Below are 10,472 nucleotides of genomic sequence, written 5' to 3'. Positions count from 1 at the left end.
AGTACGCAGTTCCTGCAACACACCTGGGTCAGCACCACCCTCGTGCAACTGCTTCAACGCCTTGGCCTGGTGGACTTGCAGGAGGGCCATGGCATGCAGGGAGGAAGTGGCCTGTCCAGCAGCACTGTAAGCCTTAGCCGTCAGAGCAGACGAAAACTTACAGGCCCTGGACGGAAGGCGTGGATTACCCCTCCAGGCGGCGGCACTTTGCGGGCAGAGCTGCTTGGCAATAGTGCGCTCGACTAGGGGGATGTCCACATACCCTTGGGCCGCCCCACCGTTGAGGGTGGTAAGGACGGAGGAGGCACCAGGCCTGTTTCGGGCAGAAAAAGGTGCTCTCCAAGACTTAGTGACCTCCTCATGCACTTCCGGGAAAAATGGAACCGGAGGCGGCTGACCGACGACCGGCCTGCGCCCCCAGGAACCAATCGTTCAGCCTTCAGCGTTCGGGAGAAGGAGGAGGCTTCCGTGCAGCCCGACACCCTCGGCGGCCCGGGAAAGCATAGCAGTCAGCTCTGGAGCTGACTCGGGCAACGCCACTCTTTCTGACGGAGGCAGCACAGCCGAATCGTCATCTCCAGAGCCTAGCTTGCCCTCCGATGCAACATCCTGTCATTCGCCGTCCGAGGATCCAGCAAGCTCGTCCGGGAACACGAGGTGGTGCGATGTGCTGGAGGAATGAGAGGCCCGCGGAGACGCACTCGACGGGGGAAGCTCTCACTGTGATCCTCAGATCACCCTGACCATGAACCTAAGTAGCCCTCTGAGAACCGGAGGAGCTAGAACGGGGCATGGCAAGGGGGATACCCCCCCGTTTAATGAGGAGGTATCTGGACCGCAACATGTTCCCGCACTGAGTACATGACTCATCCATGAGTGCTGCTTCAGCGTGCTGAAAGCCCAAGCACAAGATACAATCATGGAGCTCTTTTAGATATTGTTCTTTTAGGTTTTTTTTTTTTTTTTTGGAAAACACTCTTTTAGAGAGCGCGCTGAAGCGCCCAGGGGAGGTTGCTGTGAGACCGCGGAATGGGAAGCTGCAGCACGCCAAAGAGAAGCAGCACTGGAGGCAACCCCCGCTGACGTGCCGTGACACCAACGCTAAGGCTGTCTCGTAGACATTCGTGGAGATTCAGTCTTGCTAGAAGGCTCGGCTCCGAAGCGAAAAGCTGATGTGTGTTTGCACGCGCTCTCCTTTTATACCCGCGCTGCGGAGCGGGGTGTGCATGGCGAAACACGCACGCCAACTGTCATTGGCTTGTTTAGTTAACACTCGAAGGTGATTGGGCTCTCGGGCGAGATCCCAATCCGTCAGTCACGACTGACGTAACGTCGAACGTGACTGACTGAAAGGGAACACAGCATCACACACGGCGGCCGGTGGATTCGACGAAGGGGCGGCAACCACATGTGACAACCCCGGGCTGGACTCCGCTTTGTTCACGGTGAAAGCCGATCCGTTGTAGTATTACCTCAGCGACCAGCACAGACCAGCTCCAGGCACAACGAAGCAGATATCGTCCTCTTTTGGAAGCCCAAACAAAGTAGTTTCGCATTCACAACGAAACACATAGCGTCTTCATGACATGGCTCACTGAATCGCTGGCCGTCTCAGTGATCAGCTGTAAAACAGTGATTCTGTCCTAATTCCCTTACATATTATTGGTGGAGTTCCCTTTAAAATCTTAAATGATTCCCTTTGAGCTAAATTGACCTGTTTCCCTTACAGCACCAAGAGCTTGTAACACTCCAAAGAGAAAGGAAAAATGTAAATCGCATCATATGACCCCCTTTAAGACTCAATGTAACAGCAATGCTCCTACTACTACTACTACTTTTTTAATTTTAACATTAAACCTCTGTTGTGCAGAACTTTGTTTGCCAAAAAATAAAAAGGGTTTAATTTTCATTTGATTAGAATAAATTAAATTAATGTTTTATGCCTTCATCTTCATCTTTACAAATATCAATAGCATTTTTATTAAAACTATATTCACTGAATGTAATCAAAAAATCGAGAATCGAATCAAGAATTGAATCGAATCGAATCGAGAGCTTGCGAATCGTAATCGAATCAAATTCGGGACATCTGAATTGATACCCAGGCCTAGTTCACAGCAAATTATCAGAACTATTTCAGTAAGACAGCAATATCGTGGTTTACCTGGAAACATAAAGCGGCACTTATCATATGTGAGGTATACATCACATATTAACACAAAAACCTTGATATTTTGAGCACTCAATTGAAAATGTACACATAACATATCAATCGCACTTACAGGTTGTGGTTCGGAGACACTTGTTAGTCCAAACAGAAGCCAACGAAGATAAAAGCCAAGATTACAGAAGCAGTCCTTGTTAAAATGATGAGCACAAGAACAAAAGTTTCGAATTGTATTTTTGTGGAAAAAATGAATTTGAACCACCGATTCTTCACATCATCATCTTTCAGCAATGAAAACAAAACAAACTTGCTTTCACAGAGCAAAACACAGCATCTTCTCGACATGATGTAAACAGAGTCAGAGTGTTCGTATTTCCCAGGCAGGTGGGGATTATGCAAATGTGTTACTGAGTGACGTAGATCTGTAACAGGCAGAAGATTCAAAAATATGACTACTCGTTAAGGCAGTTCAGAGTCAACTTTTTTTGAGAGACAATATCTTTATTTGTCATGCACTTTTTTTGAATAACAACTTTGCAGATTGTTTACATTGAAGGATAGCTACTTTACAAAAAATATATTTTTCAAAAACCCATCTGACCCACTCTTTAACGTCTTACCTTTTCAGTTAGCCTACAGCTACTTTCTTTGTGTTTGCTCAGGAGCTAATTACCCTCCTGTGTCTTTGCCCTGATATATACATGTATACATTTGTATATTCAAATTTCTCCATATTAAGATTTACTCTTTTATTTGCACGCCTATCCTTTTTTTGTTTATTTAATTTTAAATAATTTATTTGTTGTTTTGTTGTATTTGGTAAAGTGTTTTTTTCCTAAATTATAATCATGTGGTTATATTTTTATGTGAACTTTATGTGAAATGCATTTGAAATATTATATTTGATATAAACAGTGAGGTCAATATCATGAGCTTTCAGAGTGTATATTATTTTTTAATAAAAAAATACTTTCCTTTGTTGCACTGCTGAAATTTAAAGTATTTTAAAGTATCCTTTCATTTGAAGGCTACAGGGGACTGAGGAATCAAGGAGCCACATGTTATCTGAATGCAGTGCTGCAAACGCTCTTCATGACAAAGGATTTCAGAAAAGTCATCATGGAGTGAGTTTTCTATCTTTGACTTGCAAAATCATGATATTTTATAACACACAATCATAGCAATGACACAAATACTGTGTTGCTCTACAGCTTAAATAAAGTAAGAAAGAAGAAAAAGAAAAGTCTTTCTTTTGAACTTCAAAAGTTATTCGAAGATTTAGAGTCCAATACTAAAAGTGCCACTACACATGGAGTCACAAATGCTCTAGAAATTGGAAATGGTAAGTTATGTGTACAAGTCTTATATTGTAGCATTCATACTGGTAAACACGTAAAAAAAACAGTTTTTGTATAAACAAATCCCTTCATAGCTTTCCTTTTATTTTAGTTTGTGAGCAGCAGGATGCAGCAGAATATTATCAGAAGATTCTGAGTATGATTGAACCTAAAGCAGCCAAGGTATGATTGGCGTGATTGACTCTTAACTTTTATAAAGAATATCTCTTTGGATTTGAGACTTTAGTCTTTGCAACTTTACAGATCTTCTTTATGCACCAAGAGCTTGTAACACTCCAAAAAATTGCATCATATGACCCCTTTAAGACTCAAAGGACACTAAGGGCCAGATTTATGAAACAGGACAAATTAGCGTGAGAGCGCTATAATACCATAAATGTGCCGATGGGAGCGGAAAGTTGTGCTGATCTACTGATAATGTGCAAAATAAAGAACACAGACACAGTTCATTTCCATAATGACTAACACATACTACCAAGACAATCTCTTACTGTTCTCTGTGGCACCTCACACAGCAGCAACTTTCACAGCATGTCAAAGGGTAAAAGGGTGCAGAAATGCTTTTTGGGGCTTTAAATACCAGTAAATTCATTTTTCATTTAAATTCAGATTCATTTAAATACTCTCCTCCCATAATTTTTGCATCTGAAAGGGAAACTCCTACAAATGGACATGCAATAAGGTCGGCCACAAAAATAACTGCATCCATGCCTTTTCATTGCTAATGTTTCACTGTGTGTCTTTAGTAAATCCATACAGTAGTTTTTTAACTCTAAAAGAGGGTTTGCTCTGGGTCAAGCTGTTAGTAAATCTGGCTCTATACATATATACCATTAAAACTAGTCAAACACTATGGGCTTAACTAAGTGATTCACCTTTATCACAGAATCTTGCATTATTTTACAGATATTCCAGGGACAGAAGAAACACTCAACCTCCTGTAAACATGGGAACCATGATCCCATTGAGGAATTCATTTCATTTTTTTCTTTGGCCATTGCTATGGACTCTGATCAACATAAAGTTAACGTAGTAAGTATTATGAGTTAATAAATGCAATCATTTACAACTTGAACCAAAGAAGCATATAAAAAAATACGTATTACCAGATTGCGAACATATATTTACAATCTGGTCTCAATGGAGAAAGGTGTTTTACATACATTTTTACAAAACTGATTATGTTACAGGCAGATTTTGCTGAATTTTTCAGGTCAAATATCCACTAGTATTCAATGAAATGCAGCTTGCTTTAAGGAAAATTAAACCAACATAATTTGGCAAATTGCCTTACACAAAATTATATGACTTCACTAGAGGAAATGCTATCATCTGCATGTCCTCCCAAAACTGTGATCTGGAGATCTTCCAAGACTTCTGAAGCCATACACTGATAAAAGTTATGTTATATAAAACGTCTCAGTTACGTATGTAACCCTCGTTCCCTGAAGGAGGGAACAGAGATGTCACGTCGGTGACCGATGAATTGGGATCTCGCTTCGAGAGACCAGTCTAGTTCGAGTGTAAACTAAATGAGCCAATGGCGCTGATCACAGCGTGAGCATAAAGAGGCAGCCAATGCCATGCATTCCAGGTTTTCGCTGAGGAGCCGAGCCGGTGACCTGGCCGCTCAGCGGTGGTACAGCAGCCGTGGCGACGGGACATGACGTCTCCTTTCCCTCCTTCAGGGAACAAGGGTTACATACATAACCGAGACATTCAATTTCAGTAGGTTATTCAGAGTCACGTCAGTGACAGACGAATTGGTATCCCTACCAAAGTGTCATGGATGCTGCCCCTTCCAGTGTCCCTTACGAGCCACCTGTGCCCCTTTTTGGTGTAGGCCGGGGCTCGCAACGTGAAGACTAGTCACCGTTATCCTAGCACTACCCACTCAATGAGATTGAATAACACTGGGAAAATGTACCCGTTCCACTTGGAACAGGAACGTAGCGGACGCCCCATCCTTCCCGAAGGATGTTTCGGAAGCACTTACATATATGACATCCTTTTAGGTGCAAATGGAAGATTAGAGGTGATTGTAGAAGTCTGCCAGGGAAACACGGGCTCTGATGCTATACAGTGGACTTTACACATGGGATGCGCTTTACACATATGGGATCCCTCTACCGGTTCTCACGGATTCATCGAGTGAGGGCCTGGCGCCGGAGGTTCCGCCACGTCTGGCTGCCGAGGGTATGGAGGAGCTCAACAGGGTCTACAGTACAGACTCTCTGGAGTGGTTTTAGCACGCCGACACTAACCGGGGCCTCTCAGTGCTTCTACTCATTTGAGGTGAGAACACAAAAGGAAACCAGCTCCACACGAAGGCTATAGAATCTAGTGAATGTTTTGGGGGTCGCCCAGCCCGCAACTCTACAAATATCTGTCAGTGAGGTGCCACGAGCCCGCGCCCAGGAGGATGCAACACTCCTAGTAGAGTGAGCTTGCAACCTGAGCGGACAGGGCACACCCTGTGCCTGATAAGCCAGGGTGATGGCATCCACAATCCAGTGAGCCATCCTCTGCTTAGAGACGGTCTTCCCCTTCTGCCGGCCTCCGTAACAGACAAAGAGCTGGTCTGAGGTCCTAAAGCTTTGTGTCCGGTCTACGTAGCATCTCAAGGCTTGGACAGGACAAAGCAAAGCTAGAGCTGGGTCTGCCTCCTCCAGGGGCAGAGCTTGCAGGCTCACCACCTGATCCCTGAAGGGAGTAGTGGTAACCTTGGGCAAATAGCCGGGCTGGGGCCTCAGGATTACCTGGGAGTCAGCCGGCCCAAACTCTAGGCACGGATCGTCGACCGAAAATGCATGCCGGTCCCCTACCCTCTTGATGGAGGCCAGTGCAAGCAAAAGCAGAGTTTTCATTGAAAGAAACTTTAGATAAACTGACTGCAAAGGCTCAAATGGGCCCTGCTGTAGTGTTTTAAGCACCAGAGACAGGTCCCAAGAGGGTATGGAGGGGGGCCGGGGAGGATTTAACCTTCTCGCCCCTCTAAGGAACTTGATGACCAGGTCATGCTTCTCTAACGCCCTTCCTTCCATGGGGTCATGGTTAGCAGCAATCGCAGCGGCATAGACTTTAAGGGTGGAGGGAGACAGCCTTCGCTCCAACCCCTTGCTGCAAAAAGGAAAGCACGACCCTGATCGGGCATTTCCGGGGGTCTTCTCGGTGAGAAGAACACCACTCGACGAACAGGTTCCACTTCAAGGCATCAGCGTGTCTCGTAGACGGTGCTCTCGCTGAAGTGATGGTGTCAACTACCCCTTGGTGTAGGTCACCTACAACCAGGGACCAGACATGAAGTTTCCAGAGGTCTGGACGCTGGTGATCCCAGTTGACCTGAAGACTCAACTGGCTGAGGTGCCGGAGCTCCAGGTCCCTGTGCTCACACAACTGATCCCGAGACTGTGAGGGGAACAAGAGCCCCCTCTGCGACTTTCATGAAGACACGGGGAGACAGGGACAGCCCGGAGGGCAAGACCTTGTACTGGTATGCACGTCCCTCGAACGCAAACCGCAGAAATGGTCTGTGGCGCAGAAGGATCGACACATGAAAGTATGCGTCCTTCAGGTCGATCGCTGCAAACCATCTACGACTATCCGTCGTCTTTACAAAGATGCACCCACTTATTGTACTCTTTCAGAGAAGTTGGCTCTTTTAGGGAAATGTTCTTTTACGTGCTGAGATGCACAGGGAAAACGGCCATTTGCAGCACGACGGGGTAGTGCAGCCTGAAGTGCGCAACCCACTCGACACAGGAACCACTGCTGCTGAAGCGCCGTCCGCCAACATAAAAAGCTCCCTACAGCATGCTGAAATCGTCGTCACACACGAAGATATTGGCAGGAGCAGAACGATGTTATCGTTCGGTTCCGAAGTGAAAAGCTGGTATGCATTGCATTGGCTGCCTTTTTATGCTCACGCTGTGGTCAGTGGCAGCTGGATGCAATCATCGCATGCCAATGTCCATTGGCTCGTTTAGTTTACACTCGAAGTAGATTGGTCTCTCGAAGCGAAAGGGAACAAAGTTTCAAAAGAGAACCCAATAATGTCTCAGACTGGGCTCAGATGTACAGACATACCAAATATCCGTTATCCCAATATGAGGTGAAACATTTCTCATCAAACATAGCTCTAGAGTACTAGACGTTAGACATTGGTAATTTGTAGTCAAAGATGAAGAAGAAACATCTGAGACAAGTTAGATACAGAACTTAAACACGGAGAAGATTACATATCTCAAAAAAAGAAACAAAACAAAAAACAACTGGGGGAAGAAAGACAGCAGTGACAACTAAATGGCAAATCCAAAGCTTTTAAGCACCACAGCACCATTTTCAATGGTCACCAACCATGCATCCACCAGCCCCACAATCGACAGGAAGATCTAATCAAGCTCATACTTAATACCCCGCACCTGCATACAAGTGTGGGGAAAACAGCCTTATTCAAACGGGAAACCTAAGTCTCATCAGGAAATAAAGTTTATAGCCCTTACAAACCACCGCTCCTTTCCGGCTTATAAAGCACATGGAAATTTACTAGCGTGCACACTTCTGCCTACTGAGAAAACGCTCTTAAAGGGGCCATATCACTTTTTTATATGAACTTACGGTCTTACAAGGGACCTCACTACACACATATACAAGTTCACTTGTTAATTTGTACTAATTATTATAAGTTCAATAGAAATCCAGAGTCACGTTTTTCCCCACAAGTCAGTTTTGTTTGCCATGATTTCTTATTCTTAAAACCATATGTTTTAGACAGAGAGTTTTGATGCACAGTTTGAAGTAATGCTCATGGATGGAGAGGATCAGCTGTTCTGTGAAACCTGCAAAACAATGATGGACATGGAAATGGTGAGCTTCACATTTTATGTGAATTTCTTTTCTCAGCTCTACATTAAAGTCTTTTGAAAATGTATGTAGAGTTTGCTGATTTTATTCTAAGCTAGTCGGTATTTCTTTCAGAGTTGCACCATTTCTGAACTGCCAGACATCCTGACTCTACATTTGCAGAGGTTTTACTTGGATTACTGCTACATGACTTACATGAAGAATAACTGTCCTGTTGAAATTCCTCTTCAGTTAAAAGTGCAGGTTTGACTGCTTTGTCCTTTAAAGTCTGTGATGTCACATTTTTAAAGCTACATTTCTTTTCTTTTGATTCTGATACTTTATTTATAACACATAGCCACTGGGAATTCACTCTATTTCTTTGTTTATTCACAAGTGGGTAACTGCATTCATAATCAACTAAATCAACTATAGAGTATATAGGCATTTTATCAGTGAGACCTCTGGGTGCCAATATACAAATATTGTTTTTATATATTTGTTCATATATTGATTATGTATGGCTCTTTCAGGATCACATCTATGACCTGTATGCTTTAGTCAATCACACTGGTTCCCTCAGTGGTGGACACTACTATGCAGATATCAAGTCATTTGATGACCAACAGTGGTATGAATTTAATGACTCTGCAGTTCAAAGGGTAATTTTTTTTCTCTTTTTATTAATATAATCATTAAGCCAATTCACTGCTACATGTCCAAAGATCATTGTTTGGACATTCATTAGGTCAAATTTTTATTAAATCTGATTTCAATCTCTGTGAATTTATGAAAGAATTGAGTAATTTATGCCCTTGTGTTTTTGCAGATTCCAAAAACGTATGATGTAAGGTAAGAAACATTATGATGTTACTTTAAACAAACAAAAACAACCTACTTTAATATCTGTACTAGTGTTTTAGTGCATAATTTGAATAATCTTAGAACTGTATCTTTCTGCCATATGGACCTTACTTTGACTGACATACCTCTGATAACTGATTACTCTTAATTGTAATGTAGAAACATTTTCTGTAAAGCTGCTTTGAAACAAGATGTATTGTGAAAAGCACTATACAAATAAATGTGAATTAAATTTTATTGGCAGCCAGGGACCTGTGCAAATGCACTGTGGCATCATCATTGTAGTATGTCTTTAAATTCTGCATTTATTTTTTACAGGCACATCATCTCTGACATGGCATGTTTGCTTTTCTACAAAAAATGTAAGCAAATTATAAAATAGTGTAATATCCGCTTACATGTATTTCTATATATAATTATTTTTATAGACGAAGCCATTTCTCAAATCTCTCAATCAAGGATCAAGGCAAATATTATACTTGGAAAATATTGACCTAGACTACATTTTTGCAAAACTCCCAAAACAAACAATTCGATGCAGTTTCCAGCTGAAACCCCAACAGTTTTGATTTCTTTACACACAAATTATGATTACAGGGGCAGAAATGTCACAGTGACCCAGAGTTGGCAAGTATGAAGTTTGAAAAAAGAGTCTTTATTTTAGAGCTGATCATAACTAGGAAAATATTTTCATGTTGCATCCTGTCCAGAGGTAAAGCACACAACATGAAAAATAACAAAAGACTTGAGAATGAAACATAAGATTTGAATGTTTTAACGATAATGCAAAAGAAAGGCAAGGCAAGTTTTTTTATATAGCACATTTCATACACACTGGTAATTCAAAGTGCTTTACATAAAATTAAGTAAAATAATCATAAAAAAATAAATCGCAATAATAAAACACGGAATTTAAAAACTTTTAAAATGATTAAAAAAATTATTTACAATAAATTTAAAACGGTTAAAAATAGAAAATTATTATACATAAAATACAGTGCAATCAGTTCAGACATCGCACAGTGCTCATTCAGTAAATGCACAGCTAAACAGATGAGTTTTGAGTCTAGATTTAAATGTGGCTAATGTTTTAGCAGATCTGATCTCTTCTGGAAGCTGATTCCAACTGCGGGCGGCATAATAGCTAAAAGCGGACTCCCCTTGTTTTGTGTGAACCCTTGGTATTTCTAACTGACTCGATCTTAATGATCTGAGTGCTCTGTTAGGTTTATATTCAGTGA

At 42.3% G+C, this 10,472-nt stretch overlaps 1 protein-coding gene across 1 annotated transcript in view; it reads left to right on the top strand.

Annotated features, from left to right (window-relative positions):
• Positions 1-250: 250 nt before the first annotated feature.
• LOC107576190 (ubiquitin carboxyl-terminal hydrolase 47-like) overlaps positions 251-10,472 on the top strand; it is a 16,898-nt gene continuing 6,676 nt past the window's right edge. Inside the window, exons 1-8 of the mRNA XM_016262425.1 lie at positions 251-332; positions 3,195-3,291; positions 3,379-3,509; positions 3,617-3,687; positions 4,432-4,561; positions 8,300-8,391; positions 8,503-8,631; positions 8,929-8,998. Coding sequence (XP_016117911.1) covers positions 251-332; positions 3,195-3,291; positions 3,379-3,509; positions 3,617-3,687; positions 4,432-4,561; positions 8,300-8,391; positions 8,503-8,631; positions 8,929-8,998 — 802 coding nt within the window. The remainder of the gene's footprint in view (positions 333-3,194; positions 3,292-3,378; positions 3,510-3,616; positions 3,688-4,431; positions 4,562-8,299; positions 8,392-8,502; positions 8,632-8,928; positions 8,999-10,472) is intronic.

The sequence above is a fragment of the Sinocyclocheilus grahami genome, unplaced genomic scaffold, assembly GCF_001515645.1.
Source record: "Sinocyclocheilus grahami isolate Dianchi unplaced genomic scaffold, SAMN03320097.WGS_v1.1 scaffold3324.1, whole genome shotgun sequence".
Taxonomy (NCBI): domain Eukaryota; kingdom Metazoa; phylum Chordata; class Actinopteri; order Cypriniformes; family Cyprinidae; genus Sinocyclocheilus; species Sinocyclocheilus grahami.
The sequence above is the reverse complement of the archived record's forward strand: the minus strand, read 5'-3'. Positions and strand labels throughout refer to the sequence as shown.